This window comes from Drosophila melanogaster, chromosome 3L (genome assembly GCF_000001215.4).
Source record: "Drosophila melanogaster chromosome 3L".
Taxonomy (NCBI): domain Eukaryota; kingdom Metazoa; phylum Arthropoda; class Insecta; order Diptera; family Drosophilidae; genus Drosophila; species Drosophila melanogaster.
This window is the reverse complement of record NT_037436.4, coordinates 9,888,693-9,914,526: the sequence shown is the minus strand read 5'-3', so window position 1 is coordinate 9,914,526 and position 25,834 is coordinate 9,888,693. Positions and strand designations below refer to the sequence as shown.

The 25,834-nt window shown below is 42.2% G+C and overlaps 7 protein-coding genes and 1 non-coding gene across 18 annotated transcripts in view; 4 read left to right on the top strand and 4 right to left on the bottom strand.

Moving 5' to 3' along the window:
* Positions 1–6,407, bottom strand: part of bma (black match) — a 59,179-nt gene extending 52,772 nt beyond the window's left edge. For both annotated transcript variants that reach the window (NM_001382075.1, NM_001104100.2), the window contains exon 1: positions 6,321–6,407. The gene's annotated coding sequence lies outside the window, so the exon portion shown is untranslated. The remainder of the gene's footprint in view (positions 1–6,320) is intronic.
* A 5,088-nt stretch (positions 6,408–11,495) lies between these two features.
* Positions 11,496–15,286, bottom strand: nudE. 5 transcript variants are annotated; one of them, NM_001300088.1, is made up of 7 exons: positions 15,172–15,286; positions 14,443–14,801; positions 14,221–14,374; positions 13,831–14,104; positions 13,509–13,766; positions 13,093–13,184; positions 11,496–12,376 (listed from the first exon to the last, which is right to left on the bottom strand). In NM_001300088.1, exons 2-7 carry the CDS (start codon positions 14,520–14,522, stop codon positions 12,248–12,250), a joined length of 987 nt encoding a protein of 328 aa, NP_001287017.1. In that variant the 5' UTR covers positions 14,523–14,801; positions 15,172–15,286; the 3' UTR covers positions 11,496–12,247. The 5 variants fall into 5 exon arrangements, with proteins under 5 accessions (NP_001287017.1, NP_001097568.1, NP_648373.1 ...); NM_001104098.2 differs by having other exon boundaries at positions 11,562–12,376; NM_001104099.3 differs by lacking the exon at positions 11,496–12,376 and adding an exon at positions 12,615–12,966.
* CG46387 (uncharacterized protein) lies at positions 15,140–15,901 on the bottom strand. Its single transcript, NM_001370034.1, has one exon. The coding sequence runs from the start codon at positions 15,794–15,796 to the stop codon at positions 15,359–15,361; it is 438 nt and encodes a 145-aa protein (NP_001356979.1). The 5' UTR covers positions 15,797–15,901; the 3' UTR covers positions 15,140–15,358.
* Positions 15,902–15,951: 50 nt separating this feature from the next.
* CG6707 (uncharacterized protein) lies at positions 15,952–19,720 on the top strand. 3 transcript variants are annotated; one of them, NM_140115.2, is made up of 6 exons: positions 15,952–16,004; positions 16,325–16,598; positions 17,892–18,073; positions 18,139–18,348; positions 18,405–18,569; positions 18,651–19,720. In NM_140115.2, exons 2-6 carry the CDS (start codon positions 16,472–16,474, stop codon positions 18,765–18,767), a joined length of 801 nt encoding a protein of 266 aa, NP_648372.1. In that variant the 5' UTR covers positions 15,952–16,004; positions 16,325–16,471; the 3' UTR covers positions 18,768–19,720. The 3 variants fall into 3 exon arrangements, with proteins under 3 accessions (NP_648372.1, NP_729575.1, NP_729576.1); NM_168388.2 differs by lacking the exon at positions 15,952–16,004 and having other exon boundaries at positions 16,091–16,598; NM_168389.2 differs by lacking the exons at positions 15,952–16,004; positions 16,325–16,598 and adding an exon at positions 17,781–17,819.
* A 63-nt stretch (positions 19,721–19,783) lies between these two features.
* CG6709 (uncharacterized protein) lies at positions 19,784–21,339 on the top strand. 2 transcript variants are annotated; one of them, NM_001104097.2, is made up of 5 exons: positions 19,784–19,937; positions 19,995–20,183; positions 20,245–20,818; positions 20,873–21,009; positions 21,063–21,339. In NM_001104097.2, exons 3-5 carry the CDS (start codon positions 20,747–20,749, stop codon positions 21,205–21,207), a joined length of 354 nt encoding a protein of 117 aa, NP_001097567.1. In that variant the 5' UTR covers positions 19,784–19,937; positions 19,995–20,183; positions 20,245–20,746; the 3' UTR covers positions 21,208–21,339. The 2 variants fall into 2 exon arrangements, with proteins under 2 accessions (NP_001097567.1, NP_648370.1); NM_140113.3 differs by lacking the exons at positions 19,784–19,937; positions 19,995–20,183 and having other exon boundaries at positions 20,637–20,818.
* On the top strand, positions 19,784–21,339 carry Hez (Hezron). Of its 2 annotated transcripts, NM_001104096.2 has the most exons (5): positions 19,784–19,937; positions 19,995–20,183; positions 20,245–20,818; positions 20,873–21,009; positions 21,063–21,339. In NM_001104096.2, exons 1-3 carry the CDS (start codon positions 19,857–19,859, stop codon positions 20,533–20,535), a joined length of 561 nt encoding a protein of 186 aa, NP_001097566.1. In that variant the 5' UTR covers positions 19,784–19,856; the 3' UTR covers positions 20,536–20,818; positions 20,873–21,009; positions 21,063–21,339. The 2 variants fall into 2 exon arrangements, with proteins under 2 accessions (NP_001097566.1, NP_648371.1); NM_140114.3 differs by lacking the exons at positions 20,873–21,009; positions 21,063–21,339 and having other exon boundaries at positions 20,245–20,646.
* CalpB (Calpain-B) lies at positions 21,208–25,765 on the bottom strand. Of its 2 annotated transcripts, none has more exons than NM_079292.5 (3): positions 24,303–25,765; positions 23,962–24,236; positions 21,208–23,743 (listed from the first exon to the last, which is right to left on the bottom strand). In NM_079292.5, exons 1-3 carry the CDS (start codon positions 25,241–25,243, stop codon positions 22,182–22,184), a joined length of 2,778 nt encoding a protein of 925 aa, NP_524016.4. In that variant the 5' UTR covers positions 25,244–25,765; the 3' UTR covers positions 21,208–22,181. The 2 variants fall into 2 exon arrangements, with proteins under 2 accessions (NP_524016.4, NP_001246706.1); NM_001259777.2 differs by having other exon boundaries at positions 21,516–23,743; positions 24,303–25,423.
* asRNA:CR45875 (antisense RNA:CR45875) lies at positions 22,418–23,711 on the top strand. Its single transcript, NR_133200.1, has one exon.
* Positions 25,766–25,834: the final 69 nt, after the last annotated feature.

Sequence of the window (25,834 nt, the reverse complement as noted above, 5' to 3'; positions counted from 1 at the left end):
CCTGGTTGCGAATGACACTGGCTGCCATTTGCTGGCGATGGCGATGACGATGGCATTATTAAATTGAAGATGTTGATCATTTATAAGGCAGCACGTTTGCATATTTTATAATAAATGAAACGTGTGACAGCATGCTTAACTTTCGCAGCCAAGGAGCTGTGTCCTCCTGTCCCCACGCCCACCCCCTTCCAACCGCTTTTCCCTTTTCCCAGTCGCATGTGGAAGCCCCATGTACAAGGCAATGCATTTTCCTGGCCCACAGACACTCCTACCCAATACAAGCGCACTATTTAAATGGAACATTGCAACAGGCACAGGCCATATAACCTTCGTATTCCGACTCAACTGGCGTGTGTCTGCATCGGTCTATATAATCGTGCGATGTGCTCGGTTGTCTCGCATTTCTGGGGGTTAACATCACCGTTGACGTTGTTATTGTTTCGGGTATTTCCTGAATCCCAGAAGACTGGTGATGTTTGGTCTCTTAATGATTTTAACGAAAGAGAGGCCTGGGGCAAAGCAGGAAAATTGTTTGTTTACCTTGAAACTGGGAGGAAGCTATTACATTTTAAATTTATTTATTATTTTTATATACCTCCTTAACTCCATTTGCTACTTTCCAGTAAATAATTGTTTTTACAAAACACACAGCTAACTTTTTTCTGTACTCAAAGATAATATAGGTTCTTGAAATACTTTACATATAATCCACAACCTGGACTTGGATACCCACATGCTGCGGGATTAGGGTAATCTAGACCACTCGACATTTCCGCACCGAGACGAGAAGTGTCGGACATGACTGGATTGTAGTTTCACACACCCACGCACTCGACTCCATTTTCCCCAGCCCCAATTCCGCTTTTCCCACATTTCCTTTGATTAGGGTGCAGTGTCAAGTGAAGAGCGTCGGCGACCTGCAGATAGATACTCGGTCAATTTAGTCCGCGTTGCACATGGTCATTGGTTATGATACGACAGGGATACTATGTCATGGCAGAGGCGAACTCCTGCAGACACACAACCACATTCCCCACTCAGCGGCAGGAAGATGAATGAAGTCATAAAAGGCATTGGCCTGTGTTAAAGGATACAATCCGCAGACGCACACACCGAAAAAGAAATAAAAAAGGACTTGAGTCGTAGCCGTATAATCAGGACGAGTAGATCAAAGCGAATGCCGGCGGGTCGAGTCCGAAACATCTGTCCACCAAAAGCAGGACACAAAACAAAAAAAAAAAGCACACAAAATCAGGCGACATCCATAACGATGTAAACGATGATAACGATAATGCCCATGATGACGGGCAGCCGTAATTAGGCCATAGCCTGTCGGCCAACTTGGTTTAAGCCAAGACCCAGACGAGCCTGCTACTAGCGAAACTTTAAAGCCAACTTGATGATTCTACGAAAAGAAGTAACGTGGGGTGATGCACGCAAAAGAATCAGATAACTAAGAAACTCTTCGAATATTTGGTATAGTACTTTTGAATAAATAATACTTATTTTTTTATATATATTTCGAATATTAATTATATTCTTTTGCTACGCAAAATAAATCTAGATAAATTCATATGAATCATATCAATCTCATTCATTTTTTTCGAGTGTAAGCTTTGGGTAAAGTTTTAATCAGGCAATGAGATCCAGCGGACAGTGCTGTCTGTTAGCCAGGTTAAAACCCGAGGCCTTGGCGCCGTGACGAACTTTTTTAATGAGCAACGTTTTGCGGCTAATAAACATTTGCGTGCTGGCCGTTAGCAGTTGATGTTGCCATGACGCCATGTTTTTAATTGGCAGCCCAAGTCTGGTCATTTGCGTCCCTGGGGTACCGATGCTACACCATCCAAAAGGCAATTGAATATTTTATTAAATTGCCACGGACACAAACACACTCCTACACACACACAAGTGCCTATAGCAACGACAATGGCCACATTATATTGTGACAACAATTCATTATAAAATGGCGCCAAGGACAACAAAGGGCCATTGCCAAAAAAAAAAAGTTATGAAAAGCATTGCGACCCATTTGACATGACGCATACGCCACGTTGGTCGCCAAACAAAAACAAAGTTTTTCGCCTGGCTTTTTACTTATTTACGTTAATATCTGCTTACATATATTACATACTCTTGTTATGAAAGGTATTATTTGATTAACACGCCTCTTATCTAGCAATTTTGACACATTGCATTTTAAATTTTTTGGGAATTAACCTCTGTGCCATTAAAAAACCATTTATATTAATTGAAAATCAAATATTTATGCACAAAAATGATTTAATATTTACTTTTTTAAAACAATGAGCTTGATGTATTTCTGCAACGAGCATATGAATTCATTGGTTTTCTGTTTTAAATATTTAATGATTTGCTTTTGTGTAATTAATCCTCTGTTTAAAAAACGTTTGTATATTTAAGAGAAGAGCCTGTTTTTGCTTATACCAATTGCCATTTTTTATAAATAAACAAATTTCGATCATAATGATTTCGCTTTTTTAGAACACAGCAGCCAGAACTTTTCCAACTTTTTTTTTGCTGAACCTGGTGACTGAAACAAGTTTTCGACACTCAAATTTACTTGGCAAAGTTTTAGGGTTTTTCCGTCTGCTTTTCCCTTTTTTTGTTTTTTGGGCGCGCCATGGTAAGTATAACTTTTTTGCGCCCTTTTATTTTATTTTGATTTTGCCGCCATGGCCGTTGTTTCTGTTGCTGTTATGATTATTATTGTTACTGTTAGCAGACAGCAAATCAACAAAATTATGATAAACAGCTGCAGGTATACGGACGTTAAACGAAAACGACCCAAAAACGAAGGTCCTGAAAGCGAAGCAACAGGAAAGCAGCCAAAAGGACGAGGACGGACAAAAAAAAAGAATGACAGCACGGTTGGCCGCCTGTCCTTTCCGAGGATCCCGGGTCTTCAGTTAACTTATTTTTTTTTTGTTTGAACCCTTAACTTCCGCGCAACACTCTCTCTTTTGGCCTGTCTGTGTTTTTGGCATTAAGGGACTTTTCGGGCTCATCTCCAACGAATACAATATAATCATTTCGTTTTTTCGTTATTATTTTTTTTTTTTTTTGGGCGCCGGAATGGCATCGAAATAAGATGGGAATATAAAGTATAAAATCAAGTGAAATATTTGCACATGCTAACGGTGGCGCGTTAAAGCTTTTGATCTTTTCGTTTCGCTCCTCACTTGCTGACTGCGTTAATAACGCTGCCTCATGTGAGGATGAGAGGCAGCAGCAGGAACAGGAGCAGCCCACCATCGATGTGGATGCCGGCTCCAAGGTGACAGCTATTCGCCAGACCAACCGACTGGCAACGGTAGCGCCTTTACAGATTTTCCATATTGCCAGGCAAATCGGGAAGGCGCCCTTCTCATTTTCCACCCACCGAAATCCCAATGGCACATCAAATTTTCCAACGCTCCAGTTGAGCATTTTCGCAGAGGGCGAACGAATTTCAGGTGGCAGCCTCGCAAATATTTGCATATTTGATATTTATGTACCAACAACTTTATACATCATGTAGAGTTTCCATATCGATTTTGCCGCCATGCCACCGATGCTACATTTTTAGTTATATTTCGCTGGAGCACAGCGAGAAAACTGAACAGTGCTCTTGTATTTTATATATTTTTTTAAAGTGCTATACAAGGACATATGTTGCATTAACAGCTGAAGATTTAAAGACATGAAATAATTCTCTGTTGTAAGTGTAATTGCTCAAAGTTGTAGCACTCAATTGACAAAATTCCGAAATGTTTTCTATAGAAAAGAGTTGTCACTTTGAGTTGCAAGAACCGCCAGTTCCCTCTAGTACATATATGTTTTTTTTTAGTGCTTCCACACACTTGTTGGCCATGTTTGCCCTACACTCGAAGCGAAAACAAAAGCGAGGGCGTTGGGTGGAGTAAGTGGTGCAAAGTATCCGCTGTCACCATGTTTGCAGAAACCATGACTGCAGAAACCAAAAAAGCGAGAGTATACGCAGTGTGCACAGCATTGTGGGAGTTTTTGTTTCTATTTATAAACAAAAGTTGCAGATGGCCAGCGCTAATGAATTTAATGGAAAGCATTTTCTAATCGAATTGTGAAAAACAATATACATATACATATATATTTTTGCTGGGGCGAAAAGTCTGCGCTAAGAACTTGTCGTCGCAGAAATACATTTTCAAAGCCCTTGGGCAAGTGTCAATTGTAGAATTGTGCACAAACAATTTATTACTGCTCCACGGTTTACACAAGTCAGCATGTTGCACAGCAAAGGATAAAGAATAAATAAGAATATATTTTATTTATTTGCCATTAGAATGTCATGATAAATGGTCCTGCTCGAATTGTGTCAACAGACATTTACCTCAACTTTTGCCACAGCTGCAGCCCATAGCCAGTTGTGTCTGAAGTAAATACGTTTTGGCCAACTCAGAAATATTGATTCAACCACAAGCCATTGTCATCCCATCTATCTCTTTAAGTCACAGGCCAATTGACATTTTGAATGTGCTTCAAGACCAATTGGTATCATTAATAATTGTAAGCCGAGGGGATTTGGTTTATTTCCATGTGGTTTTAACTCAAATAAAGCATATTTCTTAGCCCTATTCTACCAAATTAGACTATTTATATTTTATTACTCCTTTCATTTTTGTGAACTGTTCCTTTTTCCATAACATATTCTTCTTTAGAATACAGTTGTTTAACAAAAGAAAACATTCGTTCACTGCACATCGTGAATAATCCGATACAATCAATTCCATTTTTTGCGTGCACCCAAATGGAATCTCTAATTTTATTCTGTCAATCATTTCGGTTCTTTCCTTTTTTGAATGGCAGGGCACAGGGAATTTCAAGGACTTCAGTTACAGAAATTTAAAAAGCCAATACACGAATATATGGATATTGAAGGAATTAATTCTTTATATGTGCACTATTGTACAAAAAAACAGCCGCGAGAAAATTTTATACTAATAAATTTATATATTAACTTACAATTTACAACTTTTCCGAAGAACTAACTTTCTGAACATTGTTTCAAGGACTTTTTTTGTACCACTTGCTTTACATTTATCGAAATAACAGAAATGACAGAAAATTAATAAAGTCAACAGCCATTAAGCTTTGTTTTTTTCTTGATGCTATGGAAATTAAATTTCACGTGCCCCTCACTTTTAATGCAATATTTGAATAAAAAGTAAACATTAAAAATGCCACCCAGTCTCATCTAGCTGGTTTCATAGACATTTCCAATTATTTCGAGAATACCACTCACTTTGCAAACACACCTGGAGCTCTTCGTTCCGAGAATTCAGAGGATGCACTTTCCCCCCGGATAACTTCGAATGGTTCAAAAACAGTAAGTTTACACATGATTGCTGTTCGGATTTCATTTAAATTTCTATCCCAGCATTGTATTGCTGGTCCTTCACTGGATCAGCACGGAAGTAATGCACTCCACACTGCACTACATGTGCTATATATGTGTATGTGTGTGCAGTGAAAAATGATTTATAAAAAAAAAAATTGAAAATAAGTGAATGCAACGGAGCATCTTTTGCGCATGCAAATGTCCTGGGGATTCGAGAAGGGATTGGTCCTGAAAGAATTCTAAAAAGGTACCCGCTCACCCTCACTAATGCCCGCATAAAATATAGACTGCTAAAAAATAGGGGTTTTCAATCATTAAAATGAAATTTTTATAAAATAAATTATAAATAATTTAAAACAATCATTTAAACTAATCTAATATTCAATACTTTTTAGCAATTCACTTAATATTTTGCATATTTTTATCAATCTTTTCCAGTGCACACACACGCACTCCTTCGGAAATGTAAGCGTTGTACACATATTGAATCCATAAATAAATCCTTAAGCGAAAATTGTAAATGTCGGATTAAGTGTATCACAAGAACCCGCACACACACACACACGCGCGCATAAGTGCGGCAGTGTGAGTGCTGTGTAGGTGTGTGCCAGCGCATAAATAAATATGGGAGGAGAGCGAAAAGAGAGTTGGCGAACACTAAAAACTAAATGTCGAAAACAGTTTACTCGCCACTCCACTCCACCCACTTCCGTTTCCGCTTTCTCCAGCACCTGTCAAACGTGGTTAGATCGAAACAAAGTTAATTCCCTACAGCAGATTTATGGCGAGCAAACAACACACACCGATAATAATAATTACTCGAAACATTGTAATCCTCTTAGCGACGAGATTTACACGTTAAAGCAGAGCGTTCATTTTTGCCATGATAATAGATTGTCATAGCATGTACTTTTTTTTTGATTTGTTTTTTTTTACTTACGAAACTTTGCCGAAAAAAAATATGATTTCGTGGAAGCGTAACTTTGCGAGGCAACCCAACCAGCTGGCAAATCGAAAACCGTAAGAACACCTTGCGTTCGACACGTGCACACGCTGCCAAGTCCCCAAGAAGACTGGAGCATTTTGTGGAGCCACTCAGCAGCGGAGTTCGGCGGCAGCACGAAGTTGGCCTTAATGACAACCCAAGCCCAAAAGTGTTTGTGGGTTGAGTGGGGTATGCCATGCTAGCCAGAAAACTGAACACTGAACACCGAACTGAACTGAACTGAAACGACAAGACTGTTGCGCGCAGGGGAAATGGAATGGCAGATGTCTCCGTTGCGATAAAGGGGAAATAATTCCCCGGCATGTTCTAAAGCCCGAGCAACAGTTTGTTGGCGGCCATATCAGGGTCATTCTTCAACCAGTCCGCGTATCAATGGCCAAAAATATTTACATACGCCGCGTTGGACGCATCGAACTGAAAAGCAGCTCTTGCCACTTTGTCAATGTCAAATGTTCAGCTGGATGGTGGATGACGGGTTTTGGCTGGTTTTTCTCTCTTCGTTTTCTTTTTTTTCCTGCTGCCTTTGTTTTTGTCATGGCCGGTGGGCCGAGTGGGCCGAGTGGGCCGAGTGAACTGAGTAAGGCAACTAGTGGTTCTCATATTTCCACAGTAACAAATTTGTTTACGCTTAATTGGTCTACGCTTACATCGGATCAGGAGCACATGGTCACCAGCAAAAGTTCCCAGTCCCAAACACCCACACTTTTTGATGTGGACAGCACAAAGTTGCGCATTGTTTGAAAATTGACTTGTCGCTGCCCCAAAAAGTATGCTACGCTTTTGTCATTGCAAAACCTGTGAAATTCCCAGTAAACTTGATATTGTGCAACTCGCATTTCGCAAGCGGAAAATTATTTGGATAGCTTGATGGAAAAATGTTTTCCTTTATTAAGTATTGTCAATGTAGTAAGCAAGTATTAAGCTTTGTCAAATACTTCTATTTGAAATAATAATGTGAAAAACACTTGATCAATCAACATTTTCTTTTTAGTTGTGTTTTGTAATCAAGATCGTATGCGGAGTTTAATACATCCGTGAGTGTTATTTGCCTAAAATACATCTGTTGGTTTTTTCTCTCATATTATAGCATATATAAATAGTAAGTTCATCTATACATAAAGTGGTTGATTTTATTTGCCATGGATAAGCTGATTAATGTTCTTGCCTTGAATACCCGTCTAACGAGATGCCCCATCGATTGTCAGGCCTTATTGTTCAGTTGATATGATATATATTTGCATGATTTACTTGCGGCACTTCCATTAGGAATCCGGTCGAGACCGGGATCAGGTTGTAAAAATGGTCCACGGAGATTTGTGGAGCACATGCGAATGTCATATTCGGCCATGTTCATGGGTTTGATTCCGTATGTGTGTGTGCGTCTGGGTTGTAAATCAGGATGGGAAAAGCAGACAATGGCCAAGGCCATTTGGCATTCACTAAACAGCACAAAGGTGAGCATCTCGACGGTGTCATAAAAAACAGTTTACACATGGGTTCTGGCCCATTTCGCAGGCAATTTTTATAAGGCCACTGACGGCAATTCATTGAGCGCAACATAAAATTCATATATGTGCGTACGTATGTACGTATGTATAACGCGAAGGTGAAGCAGCAGAAAGTCAATTAATCTAATTGCAGGAGGACACTTGTGCACACGAGGACATACTGCTCCTCCTCCTCCACCAACTATCCAACCAACCAACCATCCATCCAGTTGGCCAAAAGCAAAGGTCAAGCGAATCCAATTCGATGCAATTAAATTAAATCTCTAAATGTGTGCTAATGAGCACCACCACTTCAGCTGCGGTCAAAAGGATCCGGGGGATGTGGGGGTGCTAATTAAAAGCGCAGTCCGCCTGATTGATCATCTGCTGCAGTTCCATCCATATGTGTATCCATATCCCCATCTATATGCCCCAATCGTTGGCTAATCAAGGGGATTTCATTATCACGGCTCACACTTCAAATCGAGACCAAATTATTTATAGCAAATGCTCAGTGTAATGGCAACCGGAAGGTAGCAACAGGAAATGAAGATGGCAGACGACAGCGCAACTCCTAACAAGCTCACACACACACACACACACGCACAAGCACGCACTAACACTAGCAAACACGACCCCCAGGACGATTTTCTCGCTGTATGTGAGCGAACGCGCTTCCCTTTCCGCTTCTGTATTGGTGTGTGCTTAAGGATTTCTCGCATCAAGGCGAACTGTTGCGTTTTTTATACCCTCACCAATAGATCCAGGACTTTTGATTCGCTTGCCGGGGCAAAAAGCTTTTACGCAGTCATCGCAGATTAAATAAAGTATAATTTATACACCTAGGAAATCAACAAATGAGTGAGATGAAAATCGCATAAAAATAAACTAGGCTTTTTTAAAAAGTTGTGAAATGAAGTGACAAGCACTTTGTTTATTGTTAGGTTTCCTAAATAAAATACATCAGAAAACTTAACTATTAAACTTAACTAACTATCTTAACTATTGTACAATCTTGTTTATAGAGAACTACAAAAAGTTTCAAATAATAATTAATAACAATGCAGAAAATGTAATATTACTTGACTCTTTGAAGTCAAAAAATAGCAATTGAACACCGCATTTTTTGGCAGATCAAGCCCTTTGTAAGCTGCAGCTGGCCAGTGAACAAATATCCTTTCCCCAAGTGATGTCGCCCAACCATTTTTTACCCAAAAAAAAAGAGGGAAATACTTTTCAGGGATATGCCGAGTTTTGGGTCAACAGATTCAGTTGGTCCTGTTGCAGCCAGACCAGTTTTGGTGTTAGCCCATCCTCTCCGCCCATAGACGAACTCATTACGAAAAATGAGCGTCCTGCGGCGCTCAAACAAAGCAAGGACCAAACCTGTAAACGGCCCCCCGGCCAGCTAAAGTGTATGTATGTGTGTGTGTGTTGTGTCCTGTGTGCCCTGCTTGTTGCTTGTTTATGCCAAAAATCATACACACCGCCCACATATCGATTTTGTTTGATGTTCAAGCTGGGCGCCACGAATATACGGATATGCGAAGTGGATAGTCCTGGCTTTCAGGACCCTCGGGCATCCAGAAAGCAGCAAAAACAAAGGCATACACACCTCATCATTATTTCCGTTTGTGTACTCGTTTCCGTGCCTACATTACGGCGACGCGTCGCGTATTTTAAATATTTAAAGACCATAAATGCCGTAAACCTTTGGGCCACCATCGCCAAATTTTTAGAGGGTGCCGCCGGAAGTGGAATTCGTTGGTAGCCAAAAATTTCATGCGAAACGGAATTAGTAGATAATGATACAGTAGGAATTTGAATTTTCGGTTTCCTGTTTGATTGTTTTTTGGTAAATTAATGTATACAGGAAAAATGCAAATCGCATCGTTAAAGAGCGAAAGTATATTTCTCGCTCAAGCATATTTAATTATTTACTTTAAAGGTTAAAGGTTACTGTATATATAGTAAACATGAAAATCCTTTTAATATTTTTAGGTCCAAGGATATAAATGTACTTAATCAGAATATCAAAGCTTTAAAGTCCTAAGTTGCAACTGAACTGAATTAAAAATATATAAATAATATTTCCCAAAGCGTCAGATTAGAAAAACTACCTTTTAATGGGTAAACCACTCAACTAAATGTTCTTTGTAATTAAATTACGACCAATAGCTCTTAAAACGTGTTTAATAACCACTCTTCTGTCAGTTACCGACTTAAATTCTACACTCAGTTATGCTTGAAGTCTTTAAGCCATTCCGTTTAATGACTTCGATAATTTGGCCAAAAGACCTTACACCCTGTTTTTTCGAGGCATTTCGAAAGCTTTCGCTTTAAGCCAGTGTTTTGATACAGTTTTTTACGAGCTGTTTGCTCGTTTTTTATGCCGAAACAATTGAGTTTGTTTGCTTTGCAGAGGGTAAATCGGGTTCGCTCGCAGTTGCGCTTGACCCGCTTATTGGAACTGTTGGCCAGGTTCTGATTGTTGGCCTTTGTGCTCCTGGGCAAATGGTATTCGCGGCCAGTTAATTAGCTGCCCGGGATCGTCCCTCCCGCGGGACTTCATCAGGCGACAGGCTCGGCGCAAAAAAACGAGGCAGATTCTTCAAATTACTTTTGAAAAAAAAAGGGGCGACCAAGGAAGGGAATAACCTTCAGTTCCCAGCTTTATCGTCAGCAACTCACTTTTAGAAAAATATCAAAATTCTTCTTAATTCAATATTATTCAATAACTTTATTTAGAAAAAAAAAATATAAAACATTATGCTTAGAACTTAAAATGGTACTTTTAAGTACCAATTTATCTTTTATTCTATTATTTTATCCAAAACAGGAATTTTCCCACATTTATTGATAGTAAATAAATAAATAAATAGTTGCATAACTAAATCGAATAAACCGATGCATCCGAATTGTTTTTCGGTGCACTCATGCAGGACTGGCTTTGTGTCTGCTCACTTTTATTTCAAACGGCAATTGCATTGTGCCATTCCCAATCCGCTTATGGCCACTGCCACGCCCCCTGGACAACCACCTAGACCGCCCATACCGCCCACGGGAGCAAACAATGCACTCAGCAGCAAACAAGAGCAACAGCAACACCAGGCAGGTCCAGGAAAGTCCATCCCTTTTTGCCCTGGTAAGTGCTATGCGTATGATAAAAGCTTGTGTCATATTTTCATTTTTCACTTCACTTTTCCCTCGCTGCATTTGCTGTGGCGGATTTGGCATCTGGAAAGGAGTTAGTTCTCCAGCCAACCAGCTAGCATGGCTCGCTTAATGCCAAGCACTCGACGACGCTAACCCACCCGGTGCTTACTTATAAAAACCAAAGTACTTTCATTAGCTTACCGCCAACGGGACCTTCTCGCCAGCAAGGTCGGCATCAGATCCAGTTTACTTTGCCCACCATGGAGCACTGTGCGTCCACCAGCCGACTCCATCCACAAACTCAGTGAGCTCAGCATCCTTTTGGTTGGGGCTAAAGCTCCGGGAAAATCCGCAATGAAATGGGTCTAAAACGGGGAAAGTTTCCCCTGCGAAAAGCTCTCGATATGAAAATTCGGCCTTGGCATAGGAATTGACGCAGCATTCAACTTGTGTAATGAACTCAAATATTATTTAAAACTAATTAGTTGCAACACACACGGCATCGACATTGATGTGCTTGTGGATGGTTTCTATTAAACTAATTATTTTGCTCTTTATTCATACATATATATATATATTTTGTTTGCCTGTTCGTTGGAGTTTTGTTATGCTTTATACAGTTTGCCGTTAGCAATATTTTGCATTTTTACAAATTTATATTCGCTGGTAAATATAAACAGAAAATAGCTCTGGGGATAGTTACAATATAACTAGATGATCGTTTCGATAATTTTAATAATTTTTTTTCCCGGGTTAGATCTTGTCTTTTTCCTAAACGCTACGAGTATTGGTTGTCCGCTTGAAGTATAATACTTGGACAGAGCTTCTTCGCTTGTTTTGCTGGTTGATCAACTTTGAACTTAGTCGCTAAACACATTGTATGCCAAAACAATTGCGTTCGAGTTAACAATTCAAGTCAAAAGTGAACCGAGTGGGTACTTATAGCTTAGGTATACACTTAATTCGTACTAAGGCATGTTATATATGTTGGGCTCGAAACAACAACATCAACTGTTGTGTAATTCATAATATCGCAAGTGGTTTATACAAAGTCATTTTAGTTCAAATAAATAAAGAGGCAGCAGAAACTTAATTAATGCGAACAGTAACATTAAAGTAACGTAACGTAAACGTAAAGCCAACTGAACAGTATCCCGCCCTAGGTGATTGGGTTTCGGATTTGGGGTTTGTGGATCACGCTGAACTGCAGAATCCACACTACTCGGCATCCAGCGAGAAGCAAGGCAGTCCGGCCAGCGCCGGATGTGTGGATTGCTGGGAGGAGCGGTGTCGCTGCGGCATTGGCTGACCATTCTCGCGGTACGTCTTCAGTTTCGTCTCCATCGCCTAAAAAAAAAACACAAAACGAGAGCGGATTAAGCAACAGTCAGTGAACTATATGAAAAATTAACTATAGAAGGATTTGGGCACATCATATAATAAATAAATTAATGAAAATTTCATTTCGCAACGGTTTGCCCAGTGCAGAGTTTAGTCAGCAAGCCAAGTTATTATGCGCTTTCGAAACTGAATAAATCATAACGAACAAAAACAAAGAACATAAAATAAGGTACAAATAAATTTTGTATTTATTAACCAATGCAATTAATAAATGCAAGCGGAGGGCAACTAAAATTAGCCTTAAAGTTCCGAGCGCATTGTCAGAGCGGCAGGCTGGCGTCCGGCGAGTTTCGCATGCGCTCGGCGAAGCGCCTAAAAATGTTTGAGCCCGCACTGAGGCTTCCGGCGGAGCTGCAATCGCTGGTGGGCGTGGACTGGGCGCTACTGGTGGCCACTGAGCTGCTGCTGCCGCCAAAGGCGCGGCGAAAAAGACTTGCCTCGCTGGCCGATGGCGGCGGCGGCGGCTGCACACTTGCCGGGCGCTCACACATGCAGCGAAACTTTTCGCACTCGGGACATAGCAGTGCCTTGTCCCACTAAAAACATAGGGAAAAACACATAAGCCGATGGTGGGAGTGAAGGGTTCAAGGATCATATGTACATACGAAACAATGGATGAGGTAGGATGGCATGCTGGACTTATAGTTTGCGGAGGGACTTACGTTTAGTTTTCTTAACATGTCGGCCACAATGTTGAGCGCCGTTGTGCGGGAGCTGGGGTTCATGGAATTGCCATTGATTTGATTCTCGGGATCTGCAAGAGGAAGCACACGTACACAGCATGTTAGTCGAGAGGTTAGTTAGGTCAACTACTAGCTACAGACGCAAACACAAATCGTACAAAAATCGCCTACAAGAAATGTTGCAAACTCTTTCGTCACATTTGGGCTCTTAATTTTAATAATTTACAATACAATTACAAATTATGAGGAACTTAAGCGGGCTACATTTTTTGGTTAACAAGTAAAAAAGAAACAAATGGAAAAACAATACTAAATGCATGGCTTGAACGTTTGGCGATTCGTCTTGGACAGTTTTAGCGCGCGTCTGGTTTTCTTTAGGGAACTTAGTATCTTACTCTTAAGCGAATGCTGCTGGTTATATTCGTTTCTATTAACTAAACTGCCATTGAGGGCGTTGACGCTGACGCTGGTGGCTCTTGTGGCGACAGCATTGTCGTGTTTTACCAATTCGCCATTGGCAACAATACCATTTGGCAGCGAGGCGGACGAGTTCATCGAGCTGTTGACCGTATTTGTGTCGTTTGCCGTGGGAACGCTCGTTCCATTGACCACTGGGGTAAAGCGTGACTTGACGTTCAGCTCTTGTTTGAGATCTGCAATAGATTTGATGAATTAGTTTTAAAGTCTGTGCTGGACATCTGGTATAGATGCATCCACCTCTCGTCTCATCCATTAATCGCTGTAGTTTTTCCTGCAGCAATCCCTTTTCATCCACTTCCAGCTCCAGAAGGGCGTTCTTCTCGTAGGCCTGATCCAGCATCTTCTCGAAATTCTCTATGCTTTCGTTAAGTATGCGATGGGCACGTTCCAAATCGTCGTTTTTCTGCTCCAGCTGCCGCAGGTACACCTTCATGGTGTCGCGATCCTTCTTCACCGTTTCCAGCTGTTTCTCCATGTTTGACATATCGATGCCATGCGATTCCAACTTGAGCTGAGAATGAAATAGTTGTAAAGACTAATCTTGTCGGGAGCTCAAAGCCACATATACGCAAACTGAGTCTAAGAATTAAGCTCAGTTTGTGTAAATCGGGCTTAGCTTATAGCTACCTTGAGAGACTCGTTTTCCCGCTCAAACATTGTGAGTTTGGCTGTGAGATCTTTGATTATACTCTGCTTCTGGTCCAGAGTGGCGTCCATTTCTATTTCCATTTCGCGGGACTGCTCCACAAACTCGTCGTACTCCTGTTTCACGTCTGTCCACCTGAAAATTAAAAGTAAAACTAGGCTATATGGCTGATTTCGGAGACTGTAATAGGGATGGGCACTTACTCTTTGTGGTACTGCTTAGATCGTTCCTTCCAATATCTGCACTCATCTTCCACACTATTGAACATCGGGGGCGACTCCATTTCTGCAAATTTTCCTTAGCTGCTAACTCCTTTTTCTGGTTTTTGTGTACTAATCGGCGGTCAAAATGGGTTTGTAATTTCGTTCGTTCGAATTGATTTAACTTTTAATTTCTGAACAATGCTATGTACTACGGTTGGTCTATTACTGTTTGGGTTATTTATTCGTGTTTTTTGGCTGCTTTGTTTTTAATTGCTGTGATTAAAATGCCAAAACACAGTTGTTGTTCAAGTCGTAGTTTTACTTTTTTTTTGTTTTGTGTGTTGGGGGTGGTGAATAGACTAGAAGTCGGCGAAGAAAAGTGAAAAATCAATTAGGAACAGGTGTTTGCCCTGAATTTTGTAGTTACTGTTGCTGTTGTTCTTGTTCGATGCCCTAAAAGGGCAGTCGGTTTTGTCCATATCAAATGTAAATAAAATCAAATTAAACAAAACTCATTTTTGTGACGCAGCTGCTGCGGCAACAACAACGAAAACAACGAGGATGATGGTGATGAGCAGCAGCAACAACAACAACAACAAATAGCTACGACGAAGTTTCCCATACAACAACGCACTGCATGGAAATGAAATCATCGGTGATTTTTTCGTAGAATTCCAGTGTTTATACCTAGAATTTTATACAGCACGACTGTCCACATTTACTACTTACACTTTGCACTTAATTTTGCTACGTTTTGTTTGTTTTATTTACATAAAATCAGTGTAAATAGTTATGCTCGTAAAAATTTACCACTACTCCAAAAACGCACAAGCCAACCCTGGCTTGGGTTGCCAGTGTTGGCCAATAGATGGGCATTTGCCGTTTCCAGCCCTGGTCAACAGTTGTTATTTGAAATTTAATCAACATATAAAGTTTTACTCGGCTTTTTTTTGCGTTTACGTAGTTTTCTTATATATTCCAAATCATATTTCTCTAATGGACGTGCTGTGAACGTTATCGATTTGTTGGCCGGCGCATCGTTGCTGGTATCGTCCGAAATATGAAACTCAGAGTCGGAACTATCTTCAATTATTTGAGCTGAGCTTAGTGTTAAATCACGAGTGGAGCTGGGAGTTTGTGGCAGTGCTGCAACATTTTCGCCAACTACGCGCATGGGCAGCGCATGATAATGATATGATACATTTCGACAGGATTTGCGGCGTAGTTTGTGTTTTCTGCTTGTTTCAAAGTCACTTGAACTTGTGGACGTGTTATCGTCCCCACTATTTGAGCCTTCCCCGCTTACAGAATCCTTATTGTCAATTTTATTGGAGTTTTTCGTGATTTTAGACATATTTGTTTTAAGCCGCGCTGGATTGTTTTGGTTCCAAAAATGAACAATTTTTCGCTGATCTGTTTCTGGTTCTTTACCAAGTACAACGATGTGGCAACTCCCTGGCAGGGCCGCAACTGAAAAATCTCAAACGGGACATCGTTGCCAGATAGCTAGCCAGAGTGTGGCCAGATCGCAGCGACTGCAGTGCATTTTCAACAAAAATAAGGTAAAATATAGCACAATTATGGCCAGCAATTGTTAAACAATTAACGCAATTGCCAGTATTATAACCAAATGTCAACTGTGTGAGTGCGACAATCGAGCTCGCGTGGGCGTTGCACATGCAGCATCATCGAATTGATTAATTGCGGCGCATGCCGAAAAGTGAAAAAAGGGAGGATGTGTTTCAATCAACGCGAGTGAAAACCGCGACGAACGAAGAAAAAAAAAACCAAACTACTGCGGCAATCGTGAACAAAGAGCTCGTTGCGTCCGAAATTATGTGGCACAGCAACTAAACTATTGGATTTCCCACTCATTTTCCAGTTGAAATCAACGCGTTGCAGCAGCCCCCGCAGCAACAGCAACAACAAAACAAAGGCAACTGGAAGTGCAGCCTAACGGGAATTGCTCCAGCATATAGAGATTATAGTCCACACATATAAATATCCATTTATCGGAAGATAGTCCACAATGGCGGATCCAGAGCGACAAAGCCTGATCAACAAGGACGACGGCAATGGCTACAATTCCGTGGACGCCGTGGACGAGGGTGCCGATAATCCCGGCAGCAACTCATCGGTGGCCACAAACGAGGACGGTGCGTATCGTTACTGTAAAGCCGGGCATTCAACCCGCATCCAATCAGCCGGGCGGGCAACCCATTGGAAGCCCAACAAGTGTGCGGGCGCTCCACTTATCCGGATCCAACGCCGTGATTCCGAGTTGTCTGCTCGCCGTCTCATTTGGCATTTTCACACTTCACCCAACTGAGTCATAAATGCGTGTGGTTTGGTGCGGGGGGAGAGCAATGGGACTGCACAGAAAGAAAAACTGATAGGATATGTGGTGCCCAAATGCCATTTTAAATTATCTGCCATTTTTTTATTTTTTAATAGGGCCCAGTATTATTGGTATTACCAAAAATTTACAACCTAATATAAAATTTTCTTATTGGCCTAAATATCAAATGGGCCACGTACACCATAAAAAAAATGTAATTTTATCACGAAATTGTGAAGAGCTGCCAAAAATGTAAAGATCGATTGTAGTTAGTTACTCGACGCCGGTATCGGCAAAATTTTTGCACCGCCTTTGTTATTGTTTATGCTAGGACGCTCGTAATCAGCGCAAAAAGCGTTCCCCACAGCTGTTTAATCAGCATCGATTCGGAGGTGTTGCTATAGTGGTGGTTAAGCGGGGGCAGTCAATGAGTCCATGAGTCATCATGTCATTCGCTGCCTTATCGCAATACAGGGCGAAAATGAGGGTCTGCGATGAGCAGTGGTTCCATTGTTTACCAAGGAACCTGATCTTCAGCTCGGAAAAAGCTTGTCCATATCATTAATATATACAAGAGTTTAGTTACAAGGGCTTTACGACTTTCCATGTTCCCAATTAATTTGCATAGGTTATCTTTCTGTATTCCTTTCTTTTTGACATTATATATTTATTTAGCCAAAGTAATATGACTTTATTTGCAATTTATCCACTTCATATCAATTTTCCTAAAGAGTGTGTGCGATGTTACTCTTTGCGTTGTTTTCATTTAAAAACGTCTTTCACAAAGTTCGAACTTGTTTTGATCGAGAGACGAGAACCACAACTGCGGTCTAGTTGCACTAGTTTAATGCTTGTACGAGAAAGCTGCATTCATAACGCCAAAACATTGACCCATTTGGTTTATCGCAGCTTCCCAGAGCCACACACTGCACACTATCAGAAAATGCAGTTCTCACTCCCTCCATGAGCCAATCACCGCCAGATGAGCAGTGTGGTTGAGCGAACTCTGCTGGCGAGATGTATTTATTCTACACCAAAGGTCTCGCCTTTGAAGGGCATGGGTCTTAACAATATTATAAGTAGTTAATAATACTTTGCAATGGAATTTTAGGCAATGGAGCACCGACCGCAGTGCCTTGCATTGGACCCGATGAGCTGCCGCCGCCGTATCAGCAGAGTACCAACACCGGAGGCGTCCCGATGGTCACCTGTCGGGTATGTCAACACATGATTGACATCACCACGAAGCGGGAGCAGCACGTGGTCAAGTGCACCCACTGCAATGAGGCTACTGTGAGTAATTCTAAGCAGATTCTTTGAATCCAATTGTAACTTAATACGCTTTTGGCTATCAACAGCCCATTCGGAACGCTCCAGCGGGCAAGAAGTATGTTCGCTGCCCATGCAACTGTTTGTTAATCTGCAAGAGCTCGTCGCAGCGAATCGCTTGTCCAAGGCCCAATTGCAAGAGGATCATCAACCTGGCCCCAAGTCCCGTCACCCCGCCCGTGCCAACCATGCCGGGCATGTGCCGCGTCACTTGTGGCCACTGTTCGGACACGTTTTTGGTGAGTTATTAATCCAAATCACAGCAGCAGGAGTCTTGTAACGCTTGCTCTTACAGTTCAACACGTATCACAACGCCTTGGCCCGGTGTCCACACTGCAGGAAGGTCTCATCGGTGGGCTCGCGCTTTGCCAACAGCCGCGCCGTGATGTTCGCCATCGTGGCGCTGGTGTTCCTCATCACAGGCATCGCTGTAACTATCGGCACATACTCGATTGCTTCGGTAAGCCAAATCAATTTAAAATCAAGCTGAAGTATGTGATTTTCTAAACCCATATGTGTGTTTCCTTTTGCATTTTTCCAGGATCATGGTGGCATGTACTTCCTCTACGTGGCGCTGTTCGTGATTTCGGGTTGCATGCTGGCCAGGTCCGCCTACTATTTCCGCCTTAAAGTGAGCGCCATCGATGGGCCAATGTAAAGCTAAAGCACGGGGCCAGTAGCAAGGAAGAAAGTGCATTGTTTTATTTTTATATATATATATTATTCATATATATCATTCCTTTTGATATTAAATTTAAAACTAAACACAAGCAGCCAATTTGCAGACGGAACATATGAACATTTCTCCAGCAGTTCAGCTACATACAAAAATTCTTCGTTTCGAGCAAAACTAATAGCAAACCTAGCTAAATTTACGAAAGAAGGTCTCCCCGTTGAAGAGCATAATTAGGATATTAAGGCCGTAACTAACTAAACACTATACTAAAAGCGAATATTTCAAGGGTCGCCGTGCAGCTACCATTCAAGTGCTAAAAGTAAAAAAGGAAAACCCCGATCTGTGTTGGCAGTCATTAGTTATTAGACCAGCGACCGATCAATCCACAGTGCATCTCATTTTTAGAATCGTCAGGATCCATTTTAAAGATTGTACAGTTTCGTTGTTTAAGTGTCCGATTTGTTATCCGTTCGTGCCTGTCCTGCAAGATATTTCGGTATTCATACATTACGTATTCGTTGATACGCTTTTGAGTTTTGTGTTGCCTAAAATTTAACCAATGCACTTTTTCTCAGTTCTCGCCAAAGCGGAGGAAAGCGTTTTGTTGCCTGGCGTTAGAAACAATTTGAAGGGTATGCTAATAGTGCTAATGAAGGTACATACACATACGCGCATATACAATACCATAAATACATAATTATAATGCAAATAAACAAAGCAACATTTCTTGAACAACAGAGAACAAGCAAACGCTCATGCAGATATAAAGAAAATTAATTTAGACAGCAACTGCTAAACTGCGAAATTGCATATATATATATGATTAAAAGGAACGGTTTACTTTTGAAATATATATATATATATACAACAACATTTATATTTAGTACATTATAAATTAGCATACATACACTGTAAATAAAAAGAAATAAAACCACAAGCACCACCAACTTTTTGGCGACAAAATGACAAGGCTATGAAAGTAGAATAGAGTGCCTTGAACTTGACATCGGACATCGGCTGGGATTTTCGATTTCGATTACATTTTTAAAGTTTTTAAGTTCCTTGGCCAAGATGTCATCATTGGCTCCTTGCTTTACTGTGGGCTCTATTGTGCGCTGCAAGACTTGTTTTGGCGACAACATTTCGGGCGAGGTAAAACTAAATATTATTTATTATTTTTATGATTATGTAATGCTTTCAATTTCCCAGGTTGTGGCCTTCGATCTGGGCGTGAAAATGCTGATAATGAAGTGTCCATCAAGCAATGGCGGTGGCGACGAACAGACCACTTGCAATGTGACCATTGTGAACCTATCCCTGTGCATGGACATTGAAATAGTAAAGGAAGCAATTCCGCCGGCTGAAGTTCAACAGCCAGAACCGATTGATTTGCCCATGGTAGAAGCACTCTCTATATAGATATTTAAAAGAAACCCCATTCAACCATTTGCAATTGCAGATCCGAGAACGATACCGATACGCAACCGAACATCGTACGCTCTCCTGCCGGAGCTATCATCCCAATGCCTCGCCCTTTGGTCAAGCTCTGTTCAGACTGTTAGTCAAGCGATTCGGTGATCCCGCTATCATCTGGCAGAACAAAGGCGACCAAGTGGCGATCAATATACTCCGTCAGGTGGTCATCGATGCGCCGTATGCCACGGAGAATATCCGATACCTCGATTGGAATCCCAAGCTGGCGATATGCGTCCAAGAGGTCGTTCAAAACTTTTGCAGTAAACAATTCTAGAACGATGGCCCGTGCCCATGGCAACAGTTGTCTAGATAGCATCCGATTCTCTGTACGTTTTGTTTATCAACAAAACAATTCAAAATACACATACATATAGCCATGACACCCACACAGAATACTGCTCTTTATCTGCCAGGGGAAACCATTCTCGTTTGTACAAATTCGATTTAATACACTACACCACAACACCCAACACACATAATACACGATGGCCGATGATGAAGATAAACCAAAGAAGCACACGCTGGACAGCCTGTTCTTGGTGTATTCCAACTTCCAGGTATGATGAATGACCCGGTTAATTGAAGAGTAATTTTCATCTAAATGATGCCAGGTCATACCCACCGACATCGAGAACGAGTACTTTGACAGCATACTCCTCTCGCAGTTGGACGCCTGGCTAGAGCAGGCCAAGCTCATGCCCAATCCCATAACTCGAACTCAGACCGGTTTAATATACATGCGATACAAGTGAGTAACTACATCAAATCTACATATCATTCTTAATCAAATACATGTTTCAGGAAATGGCGTTTGGAGTACGAAGACTTTCTCGAGGTCCTAAATAACTTGGCATCCGATAACAATCTGGCTATAGATGAAATGAAGCAAATAATGATCGATGCTGGCGTCCCGAATGGTGCTGATGTAGTTATAGTCGTCAAGTAGATTGAATCATCACTGCATTTTATTTATATGCATACAAAAAGTCGGACAACAAATTATTAATAGTAACAATTGCATACAAGAGTAACTTTGATTAATTCACAAAAATTATAGTAAAATATAAAAGCATCCAACAAAAAGAGCCTCTAAACCCGATTGGTTAATTTCAGTTAGTTAAACACTTATTTTGACATAGAGGGTGCCTAATTAAGGTATGTTTTGAGATTACTGATCTGAAAACTAAATACAAAATATATGCGTATTACATTTTTTGATGTGATTCAATAAATTGACTGATATTCTGAAATTCTGCTTAAGCTTATAAATATTCGATGAGTTGGTTGGCTTGTTCGCTTCGCGTTACTTTCCTGATAATAATAACAACGTTTGTTTGGGTAACAGAGTTTGGCTGGACTTATTTCTAGCACCTGGGCAAATATGTGGACTGCTCGGAGCTAACGATGTTACAAAAATACATGCTTATTCATTCCGTATATCTAATAAATATTGTCGATGCGTTCTAATGGCTTTCCGAGCGTCTCATAGCGATTGTAAGGTAATAATGCACTGTTTGTACTAGTAAATTTCCGGCTCTTGACGAGGTGCATGGAGTGGATTTGCTATTGATGCTTGCTCTTAGTCATCCCTCCAGTTGCGCAGCATGGTAAAAAAAAATCTATAGCGTTAATTTTTTGAATTGTGTATGCGGGATTTATACTGTTTACCGTGCATACTCGTAGCAACCTCGTGCCGTTCCAAGGCCACTCCAATTTCGCCACATGATTTGTATTTCCGGATATGGTCATATAGATAAGATTCTCTTGTTGGCTCAGTGAGTGTATCTCTTTGCATCGCCGGATCGCATTGTCATGGATTTGTGTGTTGGCTTTCTCATTTGAATGCATGAATAATATGATGCACAGGTAGATTAAGTATACGTCGCACTTAGGATTAGATTAGTAGCAATTGCAAGTAATTTAAGAGTAAATTGTTCGCTCCAGCCAGTCGTCCAAGTTGAAGAAGGCCGTGTCCGAATTGTCCGTGTCCCGTTCGCGGAACATCTCGATGAATGTTCTAACCTTGATGGCACACATCAGGAAATCGTCGAATGGTATTTGTCCCTCCCGCGATCCGTAGCGATGGGCCAGGGCGTTCAGGAGCCGGTTGTTCAGATGATAGCCAGCCGAATTGAGTGCTCCGCGCAGATGGAATCCATCAATACTGCCAGTGCGACGGGTGTCATATAGCTTAAAGACCGCCCGCCACTTGGCAATATCGGTAAGCAGAGCTTCGAACTCCTCGAAACCAAGGCGACCGGAGCGATCCTTGTCCAGCATGGCTACCATCGAACGCACGGCATCCTTGGAGAAGCCATCACTGCCCACCATAACATCGCGCATAGAGTGGTCCAGGATGCGCTTCAGCTCCTGCCAGTCGACTTCCTCATCGCTGCCAGCCACGCTGTCGAACAGACGACGCAGTGCAATGCGCTGCGGATCATCCTCCTCCTTTGGAGTCGGTGGCGGCAGAGACGGAGCAATGCGATCGTCGGTCTCGCCAAAGCCAACCTCATCGTCGTTCTCCTCCATATTGTTCCTTGTCTCCGAGAAGACGCGAATAATGAACTCGCCCTCCTCATTCGGATCGAAGGTCGATGGAACAATCAGGTAGTGGCCAGGTGGCAACTTAAACCGGGCGCAAACCTCGCGCGTGTTGATAAAATGTGGTGAACGCGCCACCGATGCTCGGTACTTGAAGAAGTTGAGTCCCTGGGGCTTCACTTGCATGTCACGGTCTGTGAGATGATATATAGCAAATCCGATGGTCAGACAGTCGATGCCCACGTTGCGCTTGCTACGTCGATTCTTCTGCATAAGGGCCACAATAGCCGTGCATTTGCCATCGTCATCCTCGTCGTCGGGATCCTCCAGCGAAATGATGTACTGCGGATTGTGCCAGAAGGTTTCCAGGAAGTTTCTGCAACCGCCGGCTGTTACTCCCGATGTCCACTCACCCTCGAACATGGACATTTCCCACTTGCGGCGAGAGCTGTGCTGCTGATCCTCAGTCAGCGAGTCGGGCGACAAATTACATATCTCCACGCGATCAAAATGATTGAGGAAGTCCTGGAAGGACATCCAGAACTCGCCGTCCCTATCGAAATTCAGGCCAATCTCCTCCTTCGTGTGCTCCGGAATAAATCGCCACTCAGGCGAGCTGTCGCTCCACGGACCGCTCCATTCGGCATCGTTGCCCCATGGATTACGCATACGTATCATGGGCAATTTTCCCTGCCGATTGGGCGTCGATATGTCCATGAGGCACACCTTGGTAATGGAGTATGCATGACCGCGAATCAAACCTTGTGGCGTCTCCGCTTCCAGAACATGTGGATCCGGCTCCAAAGAGCAGCCCATCATCGAGCCACGCTCGGCGGCCTTCATCATGATGCTGAATAGATTTGGGGGCGCCTCCTTGATGTCGTACCACTCGGTGACGCCGCCAGTAAAGTCCTCCATGGCCTCGCACGTGGTGCCGCCTAATCGTGAAGAGATGGTTACAAAAAAATTATTAGAATGAAAGTATTTAAATTTCAGATCTATTCAACAAAGTCCTAACCGCGATAAGTGCCACATTAGTTTATTTTTTTTTAAGAACATATGATAAGCATAGTGTATTTTTAGAAACTAAAATAAATTTTGGTATGCCACAAATTTTCTACGCTTCTACAAATACTGATAATATTCCATTTCCTACCCTTGAGTGCTTCATAAGATCCATGCAGCTTTGCATAAGCCTTCTCCAGCAAGGCACTCCAAAACTCGTTCTTCTCCGTGGAGTGCATGTAGATTAGCTCGCCATTATAGGTGGGCAGACGGTCATCAATGACCACTTCCACCCACTTGCCATACTGCCAAAACTTGAAGTGAAAGATGCCAGCGTAGTTCTCCTGGAAGTCCTGATCCGGCGGGATTACCCTAAAGAAGAGCGTCGAGTCCTGCGTCAAATTGGCAGCTGCAGCCAGTAGCCAGCTGTGAAGGAATATTTAATTTTTGAATTTATGTCCACTTATGTGTTATTAATGCGTTTGGTCTTACCAATCGCCAAGTTCTCCTTGTTGCACATCGAATCGTGAATAGCCTTCCACGAAGAACTGCGGATCATCGGCGATGTCACCGGGACGCAGCCACTCGTAGTAGCGATCCGGTCGTCGTGAGTACATCAGCGAAGCGTTGGTGGCCGGAAAATCGGGATCCTCGAACATGGTTCCATTAGCCAGGCAACTGTCGCGCAGCGATTGGAAATCGCCTTTGCTTACGCTGTTCTGCCGGGCACTAGTGGCCTTGCGACCCATCCAAAACATGTTCTGGTTCTCGGGCACCTTCACGCTGGTGAAGCTTAGCTCGGCCACGCCGACGGAAGGTTCCTCCTCCTGGGTTGGAGCACTTTCCGGTGGCGGTGCCGTGGGATATGGTAGTGCTGGGAATCCGATATTGTGCTGGGGAGCCGGACTCGTTGGCATGGGAGCGTACGGCATTGGCATACCGGGCAAACCGGGCATGGCAGATGGATATGGTGCGAGCGGAGCCGCCGGATAGGGTAGATTGGGCTGCGGCATGCCAGTTGGATAGGGCATTCCGGTTGGATAGGGCGCCATAGGCGCAGTGGGGTACGGCAGCGATGATACGTTGGCTGATGGCAGACTAGGATAAAGTCCTGATCCAGGGTATGGCGTGGCACTGGGGTATGGAGCCGGCGCTGAGGGGGCTTCTGGCACGGGCATTCCCATGCCCATGGTGGGTCCCGCATACGAAGCATTCTGGGCATGACTCGTCTGCTTTACCACATATGGCATTCCGCCCACGGATTCGGATGATGGATAGGGCAACGAGGGGTAGAGACCCGCTTTGGGTTTGGGAGCTCCTCCTCCTTCGTTCCCGCCGCTGACTTCATTCTTGCTGTAGCCCAAGGCCGCCAAATTGACAAGGCCAATGCCACTGGCATGATAATTCTTGGGGTAATTATCAATGCCGTACATTTTTACTGGTTTTTCGCTGTGGTTTTCCTCGTCCACGCACTGGTTTTTCCCTAAATCTAACTACTAATGGCGTTGCAAATCGGCTAAAACTACGGAACTGGATGATATCCAGATGTTTATTAACTCGCTGCCGTGGTAAAACTGCTGACTCGCTGAGAATCGTACGCTTTAAATGGGAGAAGTATCCAAATTTAACTTTCTCGGTAAATGATTCATAATCTTTAACCCTTGCGCGTTCTGTATAAATTTTCTTTGAATATGCATGTGCAATCAAAAAAGCTTTGAAAATGCAGAATGAAATATTTATAACATTCTAATTCATTTATTAACTCAGAAAATATATTATAGAAATATTAATTTTGTTTTATTAAACAGTTTCAATAAAAACAAATATAGCTTTTAATAAATTTTAGTTTTCTAAAAAATGTATTTTTATGGTATTAGAGAAGTAGTTATGTAGTCTATATTGTTTACGAACGTAAACTATTAAATTAGTGTCAATATTGAAGACCCAACACGTTTCGAGGGTTAAAAAAAGGCGAGCAGGGCTACATTGTCGCGCAGAGTTGCCATCTTTATCCGAATGAATTT

Coding starts and splice junctions, on each gene's coding strand:
- CG6707 (NM_140115.2), top strand. CDS start 16,472: ATGGCGGATCCAGAGCGACAAAGCCTGATCAACAAGGACGACGGCAAT. Junction 18,349..18,404: donor ACTGTTCGGACACGTTTTTG/GTGAGTTATTAA, acceptor TTGCTCTTACAG/TTCAACACGTATCACAACGC. Junction 18,570..18,650: donor GCACATACTCGATTGCTTCG/GTAAGCCAAATC, acceptor GCATTTTTCCAG/GATCATGGTGGCATGTACTT.
- CG46387 (NM_001370034.1), bottom strand. CDS start 15,796: ATGTCTAAAATCACGAAAAACTCCAATAAAATTGACAATAAGGATTCT.
- CalpB (NM_079292.5), bottom strand. CDS start 25,243: ATGTACGGCATTGATAATTACCCCAAGAATTATCATGCCAGTGGCATT. Junction 24,237..24,302: donor CAAGGAGAACTTGGCGATTG/GTAAGACCAAAC, acceptor ATTCCTTCACAG/CTGGCTACTGGCTGCAGCTG. Junction 23,744..23,961: donor ATCTTATGAAGCACTCAAGG/GTAGGAAATGGA, acceptor CTTCACGATTAG/GCGGCACCACGTGCGAGGCC.
- nudE (NM_001104099.3), bottom strand. CDS start 14,522: ATGGAGTCGCCCCCGATGTTCAATAGTGTGGAAGATGAGTGCAGATAT. Junction 14,105..14,220: donor GGGAAAACGAGTCTCTCAAG/GTAGCTATAAGC, acceptor TTTCATTCTCAG/CTCAAGTTGGAATCGCATGG. Junction 13,185..13,508: donor CCAGCAGCATTCGCTTAAGA/GTAAGATACTAA, acceptor TTCCTCTTGCAG/ATCCCGAGAATCAAATCAAT.